Below are 25,351 nucleotides of genomic sequence, written 5' to 3' on the forward strand. Positions count from 1 at the left end.
CATTGCCCCTAACCACAGATCTAGGATCAGATTACGTTGAATCATTACCTGGCTCCTAACCTTAACCATTCGAAGCATAAATAAATATCTGACCTTGTATCAGTGGTTAGGGGTAACGTCTTCGTTCTCTGTTACACATCCCTGTTCCAGTCATATATAAAACGTGTTGTGGTGACTTACAGAACATAACAGTATTGGCAGAATGTCTTCCTTCACCCTCACTGATTGTCCACTTTGTGTTTGGACCCCAGGAAGAGTAGCTGCTGCCTTGGCCGCAGCTAATGGGGATCCCTAATAAATACAAATAGAAATACACTTACCAGATGGACAGATGAATATGAGCACTAGGTTTGGTTATGATGATATGAAGTAGAACGGCTGTGTGAGTCATGCATGTGGGGTTTCCCCTGGTGTAGCCAGGGGCATGGGGGAGGGGGAGGGGGGGTACGAGAACTGGAACCAGCTTGGAATGAGGAGCCCTTCGTGTGCAGCTAGCCTGCTGCATCGCTTAAGCCTTGTTCCATAGGTCAGTGTGTGTGTCTCTCTCTCTGTCTGTGTCTGTCTGACTGACTGTCTGTGTCTCTCTGTCTGTGTGTCTGTGTGTGTGTGATTCTGTCGCTGTGTGTGTGTCTGTGTGTGCGTGTGTAGGCACATGCGTGTTTCTGTGTGTCTGTGAGTACGTGTGTGTGTCTGTCGGAGTGTGTGTGTGTGTGTGTGTAAGAGCCAATTTATGCTTGATCCCAAAATGTGGTCAGAGGCGCCGTATGGATGGTGTGACGCAATTGTGAAGCGTCCGGAGGCACGCAGAGGCCAAATTGATCTCAGTACTGCATCGCTGGGTGCCTTTCAAATGTTCTAACAATGGGGAAGGCTCTGTATACCTCGCATTGACATGATTGGTTGATGGTTGGTGAGGCCCGGAGGTGCTGCTCGGCAAAGTGCAAAAAGTATGAATGTCCAGACTTCTGCAGAGGCCATATCACCGTAAACGCTGCACGGCCAATGGAGACTGCGGATTGACCATGCAGCGCCTTCAAGAGAGAGAGAGAGAGAGAAAAGGAGAAGAAAAGAGGACAAGCCTGTGTGTGTTTGTGTGGATGGGCACATATTGGCACAAGCCAAGCCACCACTTGCCACATGAAGGGACGTCTTTGGGAGGCGGAATTTTTATGTGGAAATGGTAACAATGATTTCTATTAAAATATGGACATGAAGCAGGGGCCACATAACAAGGGGCCAAAACTGATTCATTAATAATGAATTCACCACTGCTATGCGTGTGTATGCATACTTGTGCACTTCAAAATGCAAACAGAAAAACATTGATTTCAAAGTTTAACAAACCATGCAACTCTATACACAAGGACTACATTTAAGAATTTACACAAAAAATTTGACAAAAACAGTGCAGATGCAAAGTTTGGTAACAGAATTTCGGTAAAATATCCCTGTTTTTTGTGACCACATTTTCAAAAAATATCCACTCCGAATTAAGATTCAAAGATGTCTGCAGAGAGAATGGGGTGCCAGCTATGACATGACACCTTGACTTTAAAATCTATATTTTGGTTATTGAACTACAGTAAGTGAAGTGGATTTGCACCCGGTAACAGAATTAGGTTATGGTTAGGGTCATGGGGCCCTGATCTGTCCTATACATAAATTAATAATATGTTGTTTTCTTCATGGGGATATATCCTAAATAGGTACACAAAGGTGGAAATATTTGGGTATTATTCTACAGATTGGCTATTTATTTTAATGAGATCTGCCCCCAAACAAGACCACATTTGATTAGTCTGGACCGGACCAAATCAACGTCTGTGGACGTTAAAATTTAAACTACTTTTCAACGTCCGGGGTCGGTCGGTGTTCAGTGGGTACGGATGCTGGTTACAGTAAATTAAAAGAGAGGGGGCCCATGGGTAGCTGTCAGTAAGAGCCGGGATCACTGGCGTAGCACATATCCCCATAGCCCTCGCAAGGCCGGGGGCCGACGAGCTTTGGGGGCCATCCCGAAGGTCGGACCCCCCAGATAGCATATGAACACGTCATAAGCCATGATTTTTTTTTATTATTACAGGAAACTGCACAATTATCTCTCAGCCTCATAGCAAATTTGTACAATAGCAGGAAATTAACTCAGGGATTCTTAAGCCTGAAAAATCCTTGTCCATGTCGGCTCCGTGCCTGGAAATGCCCTTATTCCTAATATTTAGGATTGAAAATGGTTGAATAATGTATATATGCTTTAATATTTTTTGATAGACTCTTATCTTTCATTTCATACTAGATTTGACATGCCCCTATGAGCTTCCCATGTTGGTGCTCACGGCCTTTGTGTAGACTCTTCTGGCTGGGGGGTGATAGGGTCATAGTGGCTCTGTGTGTGAGCCTTGGGTCTCCACCAAGCCCCCTTTCCTCCACTGTTCCCAGGCCCCCTACCCAGTCTGTAGTAGCCAGCCTGTGCCTCCCAATGTCCCCAGGGCCCCTAGCCAGCCAGCCTATACCCTCCACTGTCCCCAGGCTCCCTAGCCCCTAGCCAGCCAACCTATACCCTCCACTGTCCCCAGGGCCCCTAGCCAGCGAGCATATACCGTCCACTGTCCCCAGGCCCCCTAGCCAGCCAGCATATACCCTCCACTGTCCCCAGGGCCCCTAGCCAGCCAACCTATACCCTCGACTGTCCCCAGGGCCCCTAGCCAGCCAGCCTATACCCTCCACTGTCCCCAGGGCCCCTAGCCAGCCAACCTTGAGCCCTCCACTGTCCCCAGGCCCCCTAGCCCCTAGCCAGCCAACATATACCCTCGACTGTCCCCAGGGCCCCTAGCCAGCCAGCCTATACCCTCCACTGTCCCCAGGCTCCCTAGTCCCCAGCCAGCCAACCTATACCCTCCACTGTCCCCAGGCCCCCTAGTCCCTAGCCAGCCAACCTATACCCTCCACTGTCCCCAGGGCCCCTAGCCAGCCAGCCTATACCCTCCACTGTCCCCAGGCTCCCAAGTCCCTAGCCAGCTGGCCTATACCCCCCACTGTCCCCAGGCCCCCTAGCCAGCCAGCATATACCCTCCACTGTCCTCAGGCCCTCTAGCCAGCCAACCTATAACCTCCACTGGGCCCCGAGCCAGCCAGCCAGCCTATACCCTCCACTGTCCCCAGGCTCCCTAGCCCCTAGCCAGCCAACCTATACCCTCCACTGTCCCCAGGGCCCCTAGCCAGCGAGCATATACCGTCCACTGTCCCCAGGCCCCCTAGCCAGCCAGCATATACCCTCCACTGTCCCCAGGGCCCCTAGCCCCTAGCCAGCCAACCTATACCCTCGACTGTCCCCAGGGCCCCTAGCCAGCCAGCCTATACCCTCCACTGTCCCCAGGGCCCCTAGCCAGCCAACCTTGAGCCCTCCACTGTCCCCAGGCCCCCTAGCCCCTAGCCAGCCAACATATACCCTCGACTGTCCCCAGGGCCCCTAGCCAGCCAGCCTATACCCTCCACTGTCCCCAGGCTCCCTAGTCCCCAGCCAGCCAACCTATACCCTCCACTGTCCCCAGGCCCCCTAGTCCCTAGCCAGCCAACCTATACCCTCCACTGTCCCCAGGGCCCCTAGCCAGCCAGCCTATACCCTCCACTGTCCCCAGGCTCCCAAGTCCCTAGCCAGCTGGCCTATACCCCCCACTGTCCCCAGGCCCCCTAGCCAGCCAGCATATACCCTCCACTGTCCTCAGGCCCTCTAGCCAGCCAACCTATAACCTCCACTGGGCCCCGAGCCAGCCAGCCAGCATATAGCCTCCACTGTCCCCAGGCTCCCTAGCCAGCCAACCTATAACCTCCACTGGGCCCCGAGCCAGCTAGCCGGCCTATAATCTCCACTGTCCTCAGGCCCCCTAGCTAGCCGGCCTATACCCTCCACTGTCCCCAGGCCCCATAGCTAGCAAAAATATATCCTCCACTGTCCTCAGGCCCTCTAGCCAGCCAACCTATACCCCCCACTGTCCCCAGGCCCCCTAGCCAGCCAACTTATACCCTCCACTGTCCCCAGGCCCCCTAGCTAGCCGGGCTATACCCTAGACTGTCCCCAGGCCCCCTAGCTAGCCGGCCTATACCCTCCACTGTCCCCAGGCCCCCTAGCTAGCCAGCATATACCCTCCACTGTCCTCAGGCCCCCTAGCTAGCCAGCATATACCCTCCACTGTCCTCAGGCTCCCTAGCTAGCCAGCATATACCCTCCACTGTCCTCAGGCCCCCTAGCCAGCCAGCCTATAGCCTCCACTGTCCTCAGGCCCCCTAGCTAGCCGGCCTATACCCTTCACTGTCCCCAGGCCCCCTAGCTAGCCAGCCTATACACTCCACTGTCCTCAGGCCCCCTAGCCAGCCAGCCTATACCCTCCACTGTCCCCAGGCCCCCTAGCTAGCCAGCCTATACACTCCACTGTCCTCAGGCCCCCTAGCCAGCCAGCCTATACCCTCCACTGCGCAATGAGACACACAATGAGGAAAACAGATCAGCTCTCCCAAATCAAAGCTAACCGAGCTATATAAACAGAAAGCACTCAGAGGGAGAAGAGGGGAAATGATCTGAGAGGAGGGGGATGAAGGAGGGCAGTTCTACACAAATTGTCTTCATCTGTCTCCATAGCTTTTCCTCTCTAATTCAGTATCTGGGCAAAATATCTATCCACAGATACACAGTTAGTAGTGGAAGAAACAGCAGAGTTCCTTGCCTTCCTCTCTGGGAGTGAAGGATTGGATCACTTAACCCATCTTTAGTGCAGGGCACAACAGAGACTAACACCTATTGTTGAAGGAATAGGAAGTAAATGTGGTTTGCAGGGTTATGGTTGGGCAATGTCCCATTGTCTCCAACACGTCTGTGTTTTTTTAAAGCAATACAGTACTGCTTCTTTGGATGCACGACACTGAAGCTGTTTGACTATTAGATTGGGTTGTGTGCACCCACACAACGTGTGTGTGTGTGTGTGTGTGTGTGTGTGTGTGTGTGTGTGTGTGTGTGTGTGTGTGTGTGTGTGTGTGTGTGTGTGTGTGTGTGTGTGTGTGTGTGTGTGTGTGTGTGTGAGATATCTATCAGGCCCCGTCTGGCTCTGATTTAGAGGATAGTAATGCGATTAGCATTGTTTATTTTTCACAGCTCCAGTCAGCAAGAGTCTCAGGGAAGGCCCTGTGTGTGTTCATGTTTACAGTATTATTGTTCTGTTATTTATACCTAAGAGGTCCACATCTTACACAGTTATTCCCCTTCTCCTTTTTCCACACTCATTAAGCTCTGTTTGTAGATCATTGGCGTGGGTTGTAGATGGACATTTATTTGCAAGGCTTTCATACAAAGCTAAAGAACACCCACATACTACAGGGAACCATAGTGTGTAGTGTAGTGGTAAGTGAGGAGAGGAAAACACATTAGAAATACAGACATAATGTATCTCTTTATTCTCTGCTCCAACTCTCAATGTGACTAATGACAGCCATGAGCAACATTACACACTCTTTGTCTCTGAGGCAATATAGTGGTGAATTATACAGCACTTTTTAGTGTTTTAAGGCTGGGCTGTAACAAAAGCCTGCACCACTCAATTAGTGGCAGCAGGGGTTGGGGGATCTCTCCCAACCCTGACAAACCTGTGCTATAGGATAGTTACCTCGTATTACCCTGCTAGCCCAACCCATCCCACCTCTCCCTCATACAATGAGGGCCACTTTTACAGCGTTCAATTTAGGTTGATCAAACAACCATTGACCTGTTTTATTGCAGGTATTACTGAGTGGGTTGACGTGTTGCCCAGGCTTCTATACGCTGTCTTGTCTTGTCTGTCTGCTGTGTTGACGTCTTCTGCTCGGTGTGTGTCTGTGTGTGGTTAATGGGGCTAGCTCATTGGGTGTCTCTTCCATAGTTGATAAGGTTCTAATAGATAAGGCTCTATCTGCTTTGCAGCCTCAAAGGAACTGGTCTGCTGGGACAGAGAGACCTTCACACACACACACACACACACACACACACACACACACACACACACACACACACACACACACACCTGGACAGATATCCATGGGCACGTAAACACAAACACAGACAGCAAACCCACATGTTCACACACTCAGACAGACGGACAGATAGGGAGTCATGTGCCAACTGGCACGTTGTTAGCAACCCCCGAACTGCAAACACTTTGTTCTCCCTGCAGAGCCATATTTTCTGTAGTAGCATACTGCCCACGCACGCACGCATACACACACACACACGCTGGCACGCACGCGCACACGCACATATTCTCTGATCCTCTCTATTTCATGGAGGTTTTATTCTGGGCAGTGTTACCAGGGGTTAAGTACTGTGGTGATGATGTCATGGAACAATATAATGATGTTGGGGGTTAATTAAGTTTACCTCTCCCTATTACTGTGTGTGTTTTTGAGCTGGGGGAGCTGATATTATTTGTGTCTCACTAATCATCTCTCTCTCTCTCTCTCTCGCTCTCTCTCTTTCTCTCTCGCTGTCTCTCTCTCTCTCTCTCTCTCTCTCTCTCTCTCAGGCATCATCAAGGTGGGTCGTTGGAACCCTCTGCCCATCCACTTCCTATCAGATGCCCCTGAAGCCACAGTGGCTGATATGTTGCTGGACGTCTATCACATGGTCACCCTCCGCATTCAGCTACAGAGGTGTGTGTGTGTGTGTGTGTGTGTGTGTGTGTGTGTGTGTGTGTGTGTGTGTGTGTGTGTGTGTGTGTGTGTGTGCGTGTGTGTGCGTGTGCGTGTGTTACTTGCAGTTGAGGGGTGAGGAGGAAAATGCGGTGGGCAAATATAGCTTTAGCTACACAGCCTATAAACTTACAGTGACAGAATTTATTGAAAGGCTTTGTATTTCCACTGTTTAGATAGATTTTGGAGATACTACAACATTCCAACTGTTGGAATAGAGTATTTCAATGTTATTAAATCAGACAGAGTTCCTTTGGGTGACTGATGTCATCTTGGCATTTTCTACATTTTCACTATAGGCCTCTGTAGTTCAACAGTTTACTGTTGTGGAGCATTAGGTTTAAAATCTAAATTGGGAACGATCCAAGGAGACAGCCAGCCCAGATCCCAGCACCAGAGATTGATTTATTATCTGCCTTTTTCTCCAGGAGGGCTTTCATGTCAGTAACTTGCGCTTTTCCAAAGAATCAGTGAACATGGCCCTGATAGCCAGATAAACAGAGATGGATAGACTCCAGATAATTGGATTGTGGTCCTTATTGTGTTGTCGCATACCATCCAGCTTTGTTTACATCTGTCTCCATGATGATGGTATTGCCTGATATGTATAGTATTGCCACAGATAGAACAATGACCAGATGATTCACCGGATGTATAAATCTGAAGCATCCGTATGGCATTTCCACTCTCCACCAAATATGGTGATGAGAGGAAGCCCAGTGGCCGGCAGTGGGAGAAGATGGATTTTGGCCGACATTCTGCAAAAATTCTCATCAAAGAAACATTTGATCTCAATATAATCTTCTGTTCCCCAAACCTTGCCAAAGTTTTTTTTAAATGGCGTTGTTTAGAAGGAGTGCAAGGGCAAATTTAGTTATTGCACACTCTCACTTCACAGAGAATATGTTCTCTAACATGCTAGAACGTGCCAATAGGATCTCGCTAGCTCGTGCTTGGATCTGCCCACCTCCTTGCTTGTTTTGCCCACTATGATTAATTTGCTCCCATTGGAAACAACAGGCTGTGGTCTATCTTGGGTTAGTTAAAAACATCTTTGGTATTGCCCTTAGCGACTGATGTGAGTTGTGGAAAATAAATAGGTGGTTTGAGGGATAGTACAATATCTGGATAGGACAGTGCAGACCAATTCCCTAGTTATTGACTAAATAGTTATGACTTCAAGAATTCAGTCACTATAATGCAGTGATGAACTTACACAAGGCTGGTGCAACCTAACCTTGTTAAACCAGACTGAAAACAGCATTCAGTATAGATTAGCCAGGCTACATGAAACCAGCCCCAGGACAGGAAATAGGAAGTGACTGACCTTTTCTATGGTTCTGTAGCTTTGCCAAGCTGGAGGACCTTCCGTCAGAGCAGTGGAACCACGCTACGGTGAGGAACGCCCTCAAGGAGCTTCTCAAGGAGATGAACCAAAGCACACTGGCCAAGGAGTGCCCCCTCTCACAGGTGATGCTGCACCCGTATCAAACCTCCACAACACTCCAATACTACCCTGATCTGCTCAATTTTCTCACAATCAGGGCTCTGAAATGTGACCATTTTGGTCGCATATGCTCCTAAATATACACTGAGTGCACAAAACATTAGGAACACCTTCCTAATATTGAGTTGCACCCCCTTTTGCCCTCAGAACAGCCTCAATTCATTTTACATTACATTTTAGTCATTTAGCAGATGCTCTTATCCAGAGCGACTTACAGTAGTAAATACATACATTTCATACATTTTTTTTTTTTTACCAACTGAGCCACAGGGAAGACAGATTTATGCATTCGTCGGGGCATGGACTCTACAAGGTGTCAAACATTCCACAGGGATGCTGGCACATGTTGACTCCAATGCTTCCCACAGTTGTGTCAAGTTGGCTGGATGTCCTTTGGGTGGTAGACCATTTTTGATACACACACACACACAGGAAACTGTTGAGGGTAAAAAAATCCAGCAGCGTTGCAGTTCTTGACATACTCAAACCAATACGCCTAGTACCTACTACCATACCCGTTGAAAGGCACTTAAATCTTTTGTCTGGCCCATTCACCCTCTGAATGGCACACAGATACACAATCCATGTCTCAATTGTCTCAAGGCTTAAAAATAGTTCTGTAACCTGTCTCCTCCCCTTCGTCTACACTGATTGAAGTGGATTTAACAGGTGACATCTAAGGGATCATAGCTTTCACCTGGGTTCACCTGGTCAGTCTATGTCATGGAAAGAGCAGGTGTTCCTAATGTTTTGTACACTCAGTGTATTGCTGTGCGTAGAACAAAATCTGCCATATAGTAATTGTCGTAATGATTAGGCTTCGTGGTACCATTGTTTCTCAGAGCCCTAGAGAAAAAGTGAGCGCAGATTTGTGACAGTGATGGTCGCACCATAACTAAGAGAACCTACTGTTCAAAAGTTGTGACCCATTACCTGCACTACGTTTTTTTCCTTCTACTGCGCATTGGCGCTGCAGCTTTATGCATCACCATTGGCGGGTCGCATTTTATATTCATAAACCATGACGCAGGCCATTACCACTTTTTTAAGTCATGTTACCTCATTAGCTAGCTAGTTAACAACCTGGTAACTTTACCAGTATATCCGAACATTAGGGGGCACAGAAAGAATGGAAAAGGCATAGGTCCTTCAGAAGATCAATCATCATAGCAATGAATGAATGACAGATTCACAGCCATCTCCCAGAACCTCGCTGACACTCTTAAAGAGACAGTGTACAATTTTCAATGTAATTCATCTCAATAGGAGACAATGCTTTTTACACAATGTAGAAACCTAAAATTCCCCAAATGACTTTATGTATGTGTGTTATTTATGTATCTGTGCATGATGTGTTTAAAGGGAGCTCAATGCGTGGGTGTTGATCCCTGCATGAATTGCATCCATGTGTGTGTGGCTGCTATGGCGATGGACTAGATTTCAATGGGTGGCTTCCCCTGGTGATATATGTATATCTTTTTCAATGATTGTTTGTGTATGTGTGTGTTTGTGTTTGTGTGTGCAAGTGAGCGAGCATTCATTTACATTTTTTGTCATTTTAGCAGACGCTCTTATCCAGAGCGACTTACAGTGGTGAATGCATACATTTCATACACTTTTTTTTTTTTTTTTTTTTGTGCTGGCCCCCCGTGGGAATCGAACCCACAACCCTGGTGTTGCAAACACCATGCTCTACCAACTGAGCTACAGGGAAGGCTAGATTCAAATTGATCACCAATTAAACATCTCTCTCCTTCTCTCTCTCCCCTACTCTCTCCTCTCTCTCCCCTACTCTCTCCTTCTCTCTCTCCCCTACTCTCTCCTTCTCTCTCTCCCCTTCTCTCTCCTTCTCTCTCTCCCCTTCTCTCTCCTTCTCTCTCTCCCCTTCGCTCTCCTTCTCTCTCTCCCCTACTCTCTCCTTCTCTCTCTCCCCTACTCTCTCCCTCCCCTTCTCTCTCCTTCTCTCTCTCCCCTACTCTCTCCTTCTCTCTCTCCCCTACTCTCTCCTCTCTCTCCCCTACTCTCTCCTTCTCTCTCTCCCCTTCACTCTCCTTCTCTCTCTCCCCTACTCTCTCCTTCTCTCTCTCCCCTACTCTCTCCCTCCCCTTCTCTCTCCTTCTCTCTCTCCCCTACTCTCTCCTTCTCTCTCTCCCCTACTCTCTCCTTCTCTCTCTCCCCTACTCTCTCCTTCTCTCTCCTTCTCTCTCTCCCCTACTCTCTCCTTCTCTCTCTCTACAGAGTATGATTTCCTCAATAGTAAACAGCTCCTACTATGCCAATGTCTCCACTGCCAAATGCCAGGAATTTGGACGCTGGTACAAGAAGTACAAGAAAATCAAAGGTAAGAGTTGTGACCTCTGGGAACTTCCAACTAGCATGGACCAATTCTCTCCTGCACACCATTTCCTCCAACCACCTTTTTATTTTATTTATCTAGGCAAGTCAGTTAAGAACAAATTCTTATTTACAATGACGGCCTACACCGGCCAAACTCAGATGACGCTGGGCCAATTGTGCACCACCCTATGGGACACCCAATCACAGCCGGTTGTGATACGGTCTGGATTTGAACCAGGTTGTCTGTAGTGACACCTCTAGCACTGAGATGCAGTGTCTTAGACCACTGCAACACTTGGGAGCCCGAACCGTCTCACAACCACTTTACTAACAGTCTCCTGTCCTTCTCTAACCTATACCTTAGCCAATGATTACCATGTACTGGATTGGCCAAGCCATTTGAGTGACAGCCTATTAGCGGCCAATGGCCATTCCCAGTCCTGTCCTGGGCTGACCCCTGGCTGCCATCTGAAAGAGGGAGGAAGAGAAGATAATAAAGGAAATCTAAAGTAGGGGGCCCATGTCGTCTGTTAACTGGCATCTCCTTCACACAGGGAGCACTGACTCTTCTTTATTAGAACCAGCTGATCTGTCCAGTGGAGCCACAACCACAGGGGGTTCTACAGTACAACACAGGCCTGCCTCACACACAGTCACACACAGACCACTGACCCCTCCTCAGCCTGTCTGTCTGTTTGTCTCTCCATCCGCCCATCCAGCACACAACGCCTGCATGGGACAATTTCTCCCCTACTCTCCAGCCCCCTTGTCCCCCATCCCGCACACACATACATGCATACACACACATACACACACGCACACACACTCCCCCATAGCTCTATAATTACCCTGCCGGACAGATCAAAGCAAAGCCTAAACCACAAACACAGAGTCACAGAGAGACCAGAGGAGGATATAGTGATGTGGAGGGAGGCAGCGGTTGTCTGACAGAGGGAGTTGATGCAGTGTTGGGTTACACAGCCACTCCACTATTAGTTCTGGTCTCTGCCTGGCAGCGAAAAACACACGCTGTACGTTCACTAGCCTCCAGATGTGGACACAGTGAGTAATGGGTGTCCTGTCAGTCATAGTCGAGGAGTGCTCATAGGTGTAGAGGAGAGGAATGTGTGTACAGTAGGTGTGTGTGTTGTTAAGTGTTGCCTCTCTCACCCTATTTCTCTCGTTTCCTAGGAGATTATCTGGAGAAGATGTGGCCAGGAAGAGATAATTCAGAAATCAAAGGTGAGGAATCCACTGTTTGTACTGTTTCCATGATTGAAGTTAGAATGTGGCCCACTATGTTAGACCAGCATCACACTCATCCCCCTTCCTTCCTTCCTTCCTTCCTTCCTTCCTTCCTTCCTTCCTTCCTTCCTTCCTTCCTTCCTTCCTTCCTTCCTTCCTTCCTTCCTTCCTTCCTTCCTTCCTTCCTTCCTTCCTTCCTTCCTTCCTTCCTTCCTTCCCCAGTGGAGAGAGACAGCCTGGCAGACTTCTGTGTCATGGGCCAACGTCCCCCTCCCCACCTGGCCAGCCTGGCCCAGCTCAGCCACCTTGGAGGGGGTGGAGGTACCCTCCTCAAGGGTGGATCTGGAGACCCCCACAACCCCTCCCAACCCCCCCAACAACAACCCCAACAACAACACCCCCCCTCGCCCCACGGCCAGCTCCACCACAGCCCCCCTCTGCGTGGCCAGGTCCCCCCTCCCGGCCCTCCAGCCTCCCTTCAGCCTCTCCTCGGCCCAGGCGGGCTTCTCTCCCCCCAGCTTAGCCCTCAGCTTGTCCGACAGCAGCTAGCCATGGCTCACCTCATTAACCAGCAGCTCGCTGTTAACCGCCTGCTAGCCCACCAGCACCCACAGGCCCTCAATCAGCAGTTCCTCAACCACCCTCCCATCCCTCGGCCCTCCAAGGCAGGGGGCCCTGGGGACCTCGGGAACAACCCGTCTGCTGCGGAAGTCTCCACTGATATCTACCAGCACGTCAGGGACGAACTGAAGAGAGCCAGCGTCTCACAGGCTGTGTTCGCTCGCGTGGCCTTCAACAGAACACAGGTAACCAGACTAACAGAACACAGTTAACAGAATACAGTGAACGATAGAATGCTGGTGATATACTGTAACAGAACACATGTAACCATAGAACACAGGTGACATAGGTAACAGAACACAGGTAACCATAGAACACAGGTGACATATGTAACAGAACACAGGTAACCATAGAACACAGGTGACATAGGCAACAGAACACAGGTAACCATAAAACACAGGTGACATAGGTAACAGAACACGGTAACCATAGAACACAGGTGACATAGGCAACAGAACACAGGTAACCATAAAACACAGGTGACATAGGCAACAGAACACAGGTAACCATAAAACACAGGTGACATATGTAACAGAACACAGGTAACCATAGAACACAGGTGACATAGGTAACCGAACACAGGTAACCATAAAACACAGGTGACATATGTAACAGAACACAGGTAACCATAGAACACAGGTGACATAGGTAACAGAACACAGGTAACCATAAAACACAGGTGACATAGGTAACAGAACACAGGTAACCATAGAACACAGGTGACATAGGCAACAGAACACAGGTAACCATAAAACACAGGTGACATGGGTAACAGAACACAGGTAACTATAGAACACAGGTGACATAGGTAACAGAACACAGGTAACCATACATAGATGGCCTTCAACCAAATACAGGGCAGGAAATCCACCAAGTATGTAGCCACACATAGGGCAGGGCAGGACAGAGGTAAAGGACTGAAGACAGGGTGAGAGGATAGAATAATATAATGTCAATCCTGATGTCCCATTCAAGCTTTACAAAACGATTTGGAATATTGGGATGACTTTGAGATATGTTAGCAGTAATACTGCTATGGTTTGGTTTCTCCACGGGGGTTTCAGCCAGTTTCAATTTCATCTCTGGGTGTTATGAGTGAGGTAAGCTGATGCCACAGCTTGCTGTTTCCCCGCTCCAGTTCAGTCTCTTTCTCCGCCCTTCCTGCAGTACACACACCTGCTGCATTCACACACAGTCACGCCCCATTAGAGCCAATATGGAGCCCACATGAAGGGTTTAGGGCAGGTGAAGTGTGCATGTGTGTGTTGTGCGTGCATGCATGCACATGGTTGTACGAGCGAGTGCGTACAGTGTGTGTGTGTGGAACCACTCATTCTAAATGTATACGTTTGCGGCGTGCGTGCATGTGTGTGTGTGTGTGTGTGTGCACCAGGGCCTGCTGTCGGAGATCCTGCGGAAGGAGGAGGACCCTCGCTCTGCCTCTCAGTCCCTGCTGGTCAACCTCAAAGCCATGCAGAACTTCCTCAACCTCCCTGAGGGGGAGAGAGACCGTATTTACCAGGAGGAGCGTGAGCGCAGCATGAACCCCCCCTGTCGGCCTGCCCCCTACCCCTAGCTCCAGCCCCGGGGCCCCCGCCTCTCTCAGGTACCCCGCCCACCACCCACCGCCCTCCAAAACTACCATAGACATTCTCCACCAAGCTCCTCTACAGCAGGGCCTGTGTGTGTCTGGTTGACTGTGGTGTGTCTTGTCTGTCTTTGTGCCTTGTTGATGGTTTATGTTGTCTGTATGTTTTAGTTTCTGTCTGGCGGTTGGTTTGGTTGGTGTCTGTGATGTTAGTATTGGTCTTCCATGCAGTGGTCTAAGGCTGTGCCACTAGAGATTCTGGGTTTGAGTCCAGGCTCTGTCGCAGCCGGCCGCGACCGGGAGACCCATGGGGCGGCGCACATTTGGCCCTGCGTCGTCCGGGTTAGGGGAGGGTTTGGCCGGCAGGGATGTCCTTGTCCTATCGAGCACTAGCGACTCCTGTGGCGAGCCGGGCGCAGTGCATGCTGACACGGTCGCCAGGTGTACGGTGTTTCCTCCGACACATTGGTGCGGCTGGCTTCCGGGTTGGATGGGCATTGTGTCAAGAAGCAGTGCGGCTTGGTTGGGTTGTGTTTCGGAGGACGCACGGCTCTCTACCTTCGCCTTTCCCGAGTCCGTACGGAAGTTGCAGCGATGGGACAAGACTGTAACTACCAATTGGATACCACGAAATTGGGGAGAAAACGTTATTAAAAAAAAGATTAGTCTTCCACACTAGGGGATCTACCAAGTCAGGGTTCAAAAAATAGACTGGGAAAGGGGATAGTACTAAAGACACGATCTAACCATATGTAACTATATGTTGAGAAAAGGCACATAAACACATCTCATTGATTGTGTCTCTATGTTTTGTGCGTGTGATGTTAGATGACGAGATGGTAACAATTTCAATGTTTGACAGGACGTATTTAGACCGACCATCACTAACCATGTCCCATGCCACCTCATGCAGAAGGTGTGGGAGAGAGGTATGGACGAACAGCTAACTCCTGATGCCTGGGCTTCTATCTGGAAGAATAAGACTAAAATCTCCAACTCGGTGAGCAGTTCACCCATCTACAATACTTTTATGTCTCTGTTCACCCATCTACAATACTTTTATGTCTTAGTTCACCCATCTACAATACTTTTATGTCTCTGTTCACCCATCTACAATACTTGTATGTCTCAGTTCACCCATCTACAATACTTTTATGTCTCAGTTCACCCATCTACAATACAGTACTACTTGAGCCTCTGTGAGCCGTGTATCCATCCACAATCCCTTTTTGGCTTGTTCACAGAATGTACCTCACACACAGAATTCCGTTTGATCAGACATGGCTCAAATTTTAGTGTACAGTATGTCAAATACTTGCTATGATTGATTTAGTTTGCATGGTAATGTGGAACAAATGAAATAGTTCCAAAGTCCAAGAAAATGTCTGTCTTTTGGTTTTCTGCAATACATGACTACTGCTAATTTGAAGTTCCTGTTGTAGATAAATACAGTATATTTTGGAAATGGAGGACTGACTAAAAAAGAGAGTTCTGTACCTCTCTTCACTTGTTTACAATAGAGACACAGCCTGTTGTCTTAGGAACATGCTATAAAGAAAGGGACAATTCATTTGGATGTGCTTCCCAACCCCACACGGCCTTTTAGGAACATCACAGATAACAATCTCTCTCTGATGCAAAGGGCAAACACTCATTCTGGGACGAATTTGTGTACTATCATTATTATGTCTGTATAAATTTATCTTGCCATCGTTTGCGCTTGGGAATGCCAGATTACTAGTCTGGTCCTGCAAAGATAACCTCAAAGTCTTATAAGAAAACATACTGAGATTCAATACAGAGTCATTCAAACAGAAACTACAAAGGAGAGGAGAGAGAATGGCTTAATGACTTTTAATCTGTAAACATTCTCCATGTCTGAACATGTACGTCTATGAGTATAATGTCTGTTTAAAAGAAGAAAAAACTTTGACTGATCGTCAACTGATTACCTGTCATTCTTACTTGAAACCTAAACTTTGGTCTTTGGCGCAGGGACAACATGTGAATTAGAGTTGACAGTGTTACCCATTCAGGCAAACTCTGGTACAACTTCCTGGTTTAATAACTGGTTCTTTCTCTATGGACCGCCTCTCCCTGGTCCCTCCTACCCATCCTCCCCCAGCCCAAGCCGCCATGCCTCAACCCAGACCTGCCACTGAAGCTGGAGTCTCTGGTCAACATCACGTCAGGTATCTATGATGAGATCCAGCAGGAGATGAAGAGGGCCAAGGTGTCTCAGGCACTGTTCGCCAAGGTGGCTGCCAACAAGAGCCAGGTGAGAGGCCTGTTTCACCCATGGCCCATGACATTGTCCATATCCTGCTACAGCTTTCCTAACCTATTGCACCCAACTCCCAATCCTAACCTATTGTGCCCAACTCCCAATCCTAACCTATTGCGCCCAACTCCCAATCCTAACCTATTGTACCCAACTCCCAATCCTAACCTATTGTGCCCAACTCCCAATCCTAACCTATTGCACCCAACTCCCAATCCTAACCTATTGTGCCCAACTCCCAATCCTAACCTATTGTGCCCAACTCCCAATCCTAACCTATTGTGCCCAACTCCCAATCCTAACCTATTGTGCCCAACTCCCAATCCTAACCTATTGTGCCCAACTCCCAATCCTAACCTATTGTGCCCAACTCCCAATCCTAACCTATTGTGCCCAACTCCCAATCCTAACCTATTGTGCCCAACTCCCAATCCTAACCTATTGCACCCAACTCCCAATCCTAACCTATTGTGCCCAACTCCCAATCCTAACCTATTGTGCCCAACTCCCAATCCTAACCTATTGTGCCCAACTCCCAATCCTAACCTATTGTGCCCAACTCCCAATCCTAACCTATTGTGCCCAACTCCCAATCCTAACCTATTGTACCCAACTCCCAATCCTAACCTATTGTACCCAACTCCCAATCCTAACCTATTGTACCCAACTCCCAATCCTAACCTATTGTACCCAACTCCCAATCCTAACCTATTGTACCCAACTCCCAATCCTAACCTTAATCATTAAGGGAATGAAAACATATGTGGCCCCTGTCAGTGGTTAGGGGCAGTTTCTCCTGTCCCTGTGATGTGGGTGGCGGCTGGGGCCAGATGGAGCGGGGTTGATAACCCTCTTCCCCAGGCTGTTGTATCAGACAGTCAGTGTGTCTCCACAGCAGTAGATAAACAATACCAGACAGATAAGCCAAATACCAACCTGGGGAAGAACTGATTCAGATATGTGATACACCCCCCCCACCCCCCCCACAGCCTCCTTCAACAAACACACAAACTGTTTAGAGCACATGAAGACATGGTGCTGTGGGAATGGATATCTACAGTGAGGACACTGTTTGCGTGCGTGTCTACGTGTGCGTGTTTGTTAGAGAATATTACCTGTGTGTGTGTGTGTGTGTGTGTGTGTGTGGTGATCAAGCTGTGTCTCCCAGGTTCAGGGGTCCGGGGGTGGCTGGGCAGAGTTGGGCTGGGGGTCATGGCTCACTGCACCCATCTGCTGCAGCTGGCCCAGAGAGGAGAGGAGAGAGCGATGCTGAGGGAGAGGGGGATGGGGGATGAGAGGGAGGATGAGGACTGATCAGGTTATTAACACTGCATGCTGGTGGAGGCTGGATGCACACAACAGCTGGTGTCAAAGACTGGCCTAGTCTAGCATAGATAATCAAATCTTCTCCCCCTTTCTCTCTCTCTCTCTCCCCTCCCTTCCACCCTCCCTTCTCCTGTCTCTGCTCCCATCTACCTCTCTTAGGGCTGGCTATGTGAGTTGCTGCGGTGGAAGGAGAACCCTAGCCCAGAGAACCGTACTCTGTGGGAGAACCTGTGTACCATCCGGAGGTTCCTGACTCTGCTCCAGACAGACAGAGACCTGGTGTATGAAGAGGAGTCCAGGCACCACCACAGTGAGAGGCTGCATACTGTACTACACCTGCCCCAAGAACCACAGGTGAGAGAGACCAGCTGATCTAGCATCAGATTTCCCTAACCTGAGTCCTAACCTTAGTGCTATGGTCTGCGCGCATGGACACGGGCTCCGTATGCTCGAGGGTAACATGGCTCCTTAGGTGTCTGATGTTTTTGGTATCCATCATTATTTGATGTTGTCTGATATGTCTGAATTGTAATATCATTGCTGCTAAAATGAAATATTATACAAATAAAAAAAAATTACTGCGATGCTGGATCAAAACTCTGCACTCACATAGGGATGGTCATTGCAGACCTGAATGGATAATGGCAAGAATATCACTTTCCTTTAGTTTCATATCAACCTTCTCACACATTGAATGAGTCTTCGGGACTGGCCCCCTACAACCTTTTCTCACACACACACACACGCACGCACGCACGCACGCACGCACACGCATATAGCATCTTACACAGTAGTCAAGCTCTGCTGATTAAATTGACTTACTCCAGCCAGGATCATTATTGCACCAAATACACTGAGGATACACATGCAATTATTGATTAAAACTGAAGTCATACGTGCACACACTACGGTTGAATATTTTCCCCGTATTTTACAAATGTTCCATCCCCAGAATACATCACTTTTCTCCCGGGTAACCCGATATTTCCCGTCAAGACCTGAAGTGTCATTCAAAAGCCTTACAAAGCATAGAAATAGACCTACAGTAACAGTCAAAAGTTTGGACACACCTACTCATTCAAGGTTTTTCTCTATTTTTACTATTTTCTACATTGTAGAATAATAGTGAAGGCATCAAAACTATGAAATAATACATACGGAATCATATAGCAACCAAATCAAAATATATTTTATATTTGAGATTCTTCAAAGTAGCCACCCTTTGCCTTGATGACAGCTTTGCACGCTCTTGGCATTCTCTCAACCAGCTTCATGAGGTAGTCACCTGGAATATATTTCATTTAACAGGTGTGCCTTTCTTTCCTTCTTAATGCATTTGAGCCAATCAGTTGTGTTGTGACAAGGTAGGGGTGGTATACAGAAGATAGCCCTATTTGGTAAGACCAAGTCCATATTATGGCTAGAACAGCTCAAACAAGAAAAGAGAAATGACAGTCCATCATTACTTTAAGACATTTCAAGAACTTTTAAAGTTTCTTCAAGGGCAGTCGCAAAAACCATCAAGAGATATGATGAAACCGGCTCTCATGAGGACCGCCACAGGAAAGGAAGACCCAGAGTTACCTCTGCTGCAGAGGATAAGTTCATTAGAGTTACCAGTCTCAGAAATTGCAGCCCAAATAAATGCTTCACAGAGTTCAAGTAACAGACACATCTCAACATCAACTGTTCAGAGGAGACTGCGTGAAACAGGCCTTCATGGTCAAATTGCTGCAAAGAAACCACTACTAAAGGACACCAATAAGAAGAAGAGACTTGCTTGGGCCAAGAAACACGAGCAATGGACATTAGACCAGTGGAAATCTGTCCTTTGGCTCTGACGAGTCCATATTTGCGATTTTTGGTTCCAACCGCCATGTCTTTGTGAGACACAGAGTAGGTGAACGGATGATCTCCGCATGTGTGGTTCCTACCGTGAAGCATGGAGGAGGAGGTGTGATGGTGTGGGGGTGTTTTGCTGGTGACACTGTCTGTGATTTAATTAGAATTCAAGGTACACTTAACCAGCATGTCTACCACAGCATTCTGCAGCGATACGCCATCCCATCCTGTTTGCGCTCAATGGGACTATCATTCAACAGGACAATGACCCAACACACCTCCAGGCTGTGTAAGGGCTATTTGACCAAGAAGGAGAGTGATGGAGTGCTGCATCAGATGACCTGGCCTCCACAATCACCTGACCTCAACCCAATTGAGATGGTTCGGGGTGAGTTGGACTGCAGAGTGAAGGAAAAGCAGCCAACAAGTGCTCAGCATATGTGGGAAGTCCTTCAAGACTGTTGGAAAAGCATTCCAGGTGAAGCTGGTTGAGAGAATGCTAAGAGTGTGCAAAGCTGTCATCAAGGCAAAGGGCGGCTACTTTGAAAAATCTAAACTATATTTAGTTTTGTTTAAAACTTTTTTTGGTTACTACATGATTCCATATGTGTTACTTCATAGTTTGGATGGCCACTATTATTCTACAATGTAGAAAATAGTAAAAATAAAGAAAAACTATTGAATGAGTAGGTATGTCCAAACTTTTAACTGGTACTGTATGATATATAGGCTACGGCACATTACGCACAACAGAAAAACATAAAAGCCCATAGATGTAGCTAGCTATATGCTCTCTTGGTTAACTAAATTAAACTAGCTCCAGTAGGCTAATGTTTTTCAGTGTGAACTGTATTACTGTACTGTATTATACTGTATTATATGGAGTGGAATTACGCACCTCCTTCAAATCATGATAAATTATTATTAGTACGCTGACGCGTATATACCTTTCATAATATTTCCCCTAATGTTATTAGCCTACGTCCTTGTTGCTTTATTCCAGTAAAATGAAATAAGTTTTGTTGTCCTTATCTTCATCATTCTAATCACATCCTTGAATAAAATAGGACTATAATTAGATGCAGTAGGCTTTCACTTTGCTTAATGAAGATTGAGTGGTTATGGGTCTGAATAAATAACTGCTATAACCTACCGCCATCATGCGTTCTTTCAAACTACCTGTGTTCTATTGGCTGCTGTATTTAACATTCCGCAAACAAGAGCTTATGACCCTCTTCTAATAGTCTATTGATATAAGAAATGCTAAAAAAAATCATGTCCATCAACCCATTCTAGTCTAGCTTTTCCTGCCTGGGACTCCAAGAGCTAAGGAGTGTTCTTTAAGGAGAGAGGCCAGCGGAGCACAGGTTCGTGCGTATTGTGCAAGAGACCGAGGCTATAAGTTAGAAGCTTATTATGCATAACCCATCATTAATTAGCTAAATATAAGGCTAATACTGCATTGAATGTATTATCTAAAAGAGGTATGCTAGGACATCTATATATAGGGCTATATATCAATCTAGAACAGGATTATCTACAGTAGTTTGGATGCAATTTGAATGGAATTGACAGAGAGAGAGAGACTGCGAGAGAGTGCACACACATGCACCTATTTAAAGCAACGATATTCGAGTGATAGGCTGTTTTAAAACTCTGCAGCTGCAATAAAATAAAATAATATTTTCAATAAAAAAATAAGGTGACCCCCGAAAGCGAGATAGAGATGGGTAAATTAGACATGCAGTCAGTCTTTATATTGCTGTAGCATAGACTATGCTGCAGCAAATGTAGGCCTACCTGTTACAAGACAAAAAGTTATCATGATGAGATGATAGGTCTATATGCATTTTGAACTGTGCTCCATACTGAGATGGGCTGTCTGTCCCCATCCTGAACGTTGAGGATTCATCATGTGGATGAATCATGTGTTTTTGTCCGGGGCTACAATAACAATGTGTGCTGTTGGGGTACTCGAGAAACGGAGTTGGGAAACACTGAACTAGGTCGACCAGACGCATCTGCTGTTGCATTGGTGTCTATGGGACACACGCCACGTTAAGTAGAACTGACCATTTGTTTTCAAAGCTAAACTGCCGGAGTGAACTATCTTCATTCATCCACTATCTTTGTTAACGGCTCATCATAGAAAGGAAGGGGTTGTTACCACGATGCCCCTATTAACATATTCCTCAGCTAGCTCCTCAAACACACAGACCAGACCAGACCAGAGAGGAGACAAAGAATACTCCACTAGTTGTTCATATTAGAGAGGACAGGGAAGGAAGGAGGGACTGAGATAGGCCACACCGGGAGGAGAGGAAGTATAATGAAGTGATAGGTGGAAGAAGGAGAGTGAGGGACAATTTATGGGTAGGCCAAGGAGGGCGAAAGTCTGTCAGACTGTATTTGTTTCGGTGTGTGTGTGTCCCTCTCCTGTTTTTGTTGTCCAAGTTGACACAGTCAGGAGAGGAAAGCCCCTCCCTAAACCCAGATCAAACTCCATGCAGCACATCTACCCGCCACATACACACACAGACAGACACACACACACGCCACCATGCAAGTCACCACAGCCAGACCACACATGTGTTCCAGCTGCTACTCAACTCAGTCACTCTCACACATATACTGTACACTAGACACACAACTGTATGTGCTGTTAAATCAAATCAAATCAAATCAAATCAAATGTTGGTCTCATACACATATTTAGCAGATGTTATTGTGGGTGAAGTGAAATGCTTGTGTTCCTAGCTCCAACAGAATGTTAGAAGTGCTTTACGCTGTATGTGCAGTTAGAAGTGCTTTACGCTATACTGTATGTACTGTTAGAAGTGCTTTATGCTGTACTGTATGTGCTGTTGGAAGTGCTTTATACTATACTGTATGTGCTGTTGGAAGTGCTTTATACTATACTGTATGTGCTGTTGGAAGTGCTTTATACTATACTGTATGTGCTGTTGGAAGTGCTTTATGCTATACTGTATGTGCTGTTGGAAGTGCTTTATGCTATACTCTATGTGCTGTTGGAAGTGCTTTATGCTATACTGTATGTGCTGTTGGAAGTGCTTTATACTATACTGTATGTGCTGTTGGAAGTGCTTTATGCTATACTGTATGTGCTGTTGGAAGTGCTTTATGCTGTACTGTATGTGCTGTTGGAAGTGCTTTATGCTATACTGTATGTGCTGTTGGAAGTGCTTTATGCTATACTGTATGTGCTGTTGGAAGTGCTTTATGCTGTACTGTATGTGCTGTTGGAAGTGCTTTATGCTATACTGTATGTGCTGTTGGAAGTGCTTTATACTGTACTGTATGTGCTGTTGGAAGTGCTTTATGCTATACTGTATGTGCTGTTGGAAGTGCTTTATGCTATACTCTATGTGCTGTTGGAAGTGCTTTATGCTATACTCTATGTGCTGTTGGAAGTGCTTTATGCTATACTGTATGTGCTGTTGGAAGTGCTTTATACTGTACTGTATGTGCTGTTGGAAGTGCTTTATGCTATACTGTATGTGCTGTTGGAAGTGCTTTATACTGTACTGTATGTGCTGTTGGAAGTGCTTTATACTGTACTGTATGTGCTGTTGGAAGTGCTTTTTGTGTGGTTTTATGTCAACAATCGGCCAACCCGCCAACCCCACACAACCACTGACCGAAAACAAAACGACTCATAATGAATTATGAATCAACGACTGCGCTTTTTGTATGTCTACAGTATCATGTGACAAGTACTGTATGTGAGGCTGTGGGATATCACCATGTGTGACTGCGTGTCCATTAGATCCACAGGTGGAATTGTGTGTGTATTGTGTGTGCGTGTGTGTGTGTGCATCTGTGTGTGTCCTGTGCTCCCCTACCTACTCAGCCCCTCTCACACCCGTGGGGACAGCATCACATTTCTCCATGACTGACCCTGCCCTGATGACGCTGGGCAGGCTATCTGGCTCTCCGCTCCAGCAGTACAGTATCTGCTGCTCTGTTTATGCCTCCATGTGTTGAGCAGTAAGTGCGTCCCTCTGCTAATTTGGCAGGCCCTGCCCTTATGAATAATTTCTCTATTGTTATTGCTAAATGTAATTCTGCTGCGTGCGTGTGGGTAGTGGGTACTGTGGCCTGGACCCCTGTGCTGACTGCATCGTGGATTGAGACCACAAGAGCGCTGGACTAGAAAGGGAGCTGGCAACAAGCCCCCTTCTTTCTACAGACAGACACAGACACAGACTGTTCTCTCTGCTGCCCTTCTCTTTATGTTTCATTCGTAGGCTACACGTGCAAACACTTTTATGAACCTATTGGTTCCTCTGATGGGCTAATTGTCAGTTTGAGCAGCTGAGTTCAGCTTTTAGCTCAGTAAACCACAGCCAGCTTAATGGTTTAATTACTGATAAGTGGAATGATTGCCACACACACACTTGAACATGCAAAAAGGTCATATGCCAGCCCACCCTCACACGCACAGAGACAGAAACACTTTGAAACACAGACACACACGCAGATATATAGTACTTTCACATTATCTCAGTTACGGTATAAGCACTGTAAACAACTCAGTATTCAAGCCACACACCTATGCAACAAAGTCAGGCTCAGACACACACACACACACACGAACACACACACACACGAACACACACACACACGAACACACACACACACGAACACACACACACACGAACACACACACACACACACACACACAGAGTGACTCATTCACTCCCCAGGCCTGGTGACACAGGAGAGAGAAGGAAGAAAAAAACACACTGATTAACAGGAAAGATGAAGTCATGCAGAAAACCAACAGAAAACTGTATTTTCCGTCATTACATATTTATCTGTGTGTTAATGGTGTCTCTGGTGGCAACATACTGTCCCAGGCAGCCCCAACACACACACAGACTCATACAGCAAAACACACACACACACACAGACTCATACAGCAAAACACACACACATACACTCCCCACCCCTGGTCTGCCTATAGCCCCAGGAGAACCAGCCCTCATTAAGGCTTTAGCTGAATATTTCATGTAGTATAATTCTTTCATAGTTCTGCATCTCTGTAATTCGCCTTGATTTGCGTTTAAAAGGAAACTTTTTCTTTAATGCAATGAACTCATGATGTTCCCTGGTCGCAATTGAAAAAACAAAAAGAGAGAACAGTTTGGAAGAATATTGAATTATGCCATGAGAAGAACAACTTCCATCCTCAGTCTACAGTACTTTGTGGATGGAGGGGCGGTAAGGAGGGATGGAGAGATGGAGGAGTGGAGGCTCAGTTGGAGAGGTAGAGGGTACAGAAGGATGGAGAAATGGAAAGATTGGAGGGGTAGATGCTCAATTTAGAGGGGTGAAATGGTTGAGGGGTGATGGTAGAGGGGACAGAGGGGATGGGGTCTAACAGAGAGGAGGGTTTCATGGCTTTAGCAGGATTGGGGTTGATTTGGAGTTGGAGTCATGTTTGCTTGGCACTGGCTCGCTTCATTAGTGTCCCTCTGCATTAGAGAGAGAGAGAGAGCGCACTGGATTAAAGAGCAACCAGTCAGCCCAGTGTGTTTCTGAGTTTGGCTCGGCTCTCTCACGCTGCCACGGAGCCCAGCCCAGCGACCAGGCCTCGTGTGTGTGTGTGTGTGTGTGTGTGTGTGTGTGTGTGTGTGTGTGTGTGTGTGTGTGTGTGTGTGTGTGTGTGTGTGTGTGTGTGTGTGTGTGTGTGTGTGTGTGTGTGTGTGTGTGTGTGTGTGTGTGTGTGTGTGTGTGGATCCATCCAAGAGTCGCCATCTGTGAAAGGAGTAGAGAAATGACTATCTGGGGTCTGAGTCTATATGAGTGTGTGTGTATTTGTGAGTGTCTGTTTGTTCCTGGTTGTGGTAAAGGGAAGTTAGGGGGGGGGGTG

At 47.1% G+C, this 25,351-nt stretch overlaps 1 protein-coding gene across 2 annotated transcripts in view; it reads left to right on the plus strand.

The window, feature by feature from the left end:
• The window catches only part of LOC106586344 (DNA-binding protein SATB2), a 65,004-nt gene that overhangs the window by 35,461 nt on the left and 4,192 nt on the right, over positions 1-25,351 (plus strand). The window contains exons 4-11 of one of the 2 annotated variants that reach the window (XM_014173536.2): positions 6,543-6,669; positions 8,055-8,178; positions 10,454-10,556; positions 11,744-11,794; positions 12,020-12,603; positions 14,869-15,006; positions 16,132-16,284; positions 17,773-17,967. In XM_014173536.2, the coding sequence (XP_014029011.1) occupies positions 6,543-6,669; positions 8,055-8,178; positions 10,454-10,556; positions 11,744-11,794; positions 12,020-12,603; positions 14,869-15,006; positions 16,132-16,284; positions 17,773-17,967 (1,475 nt within the window). The remainder of the gene's footprint in view (positions 1-6,542; positions 6,670-8,054; positions 8,179-10,453; positions 10,557-11,743; positions 11,795-12,019; positions 12,604-14,868; positions 15,007-16,131; positions 16,285-17,772; positions 17,968-25,351) is intronic. The other variant, XM_014173538.2, reaches the window with a different exon arrangement.

This window comes from Salmo salar, chromosome ssa25 (genome assembly GCF_905237065.1).
Source record: "Salmo salar chromosome ssa25, Ssal_v3.1, whole genome shotgun sequence".
Lineage (NCBI taxonomy): Eukaryota > Metazoa > Chordata > Actinopteri > Salmoniformes > Salmonidae > Salmo > Salmo salar.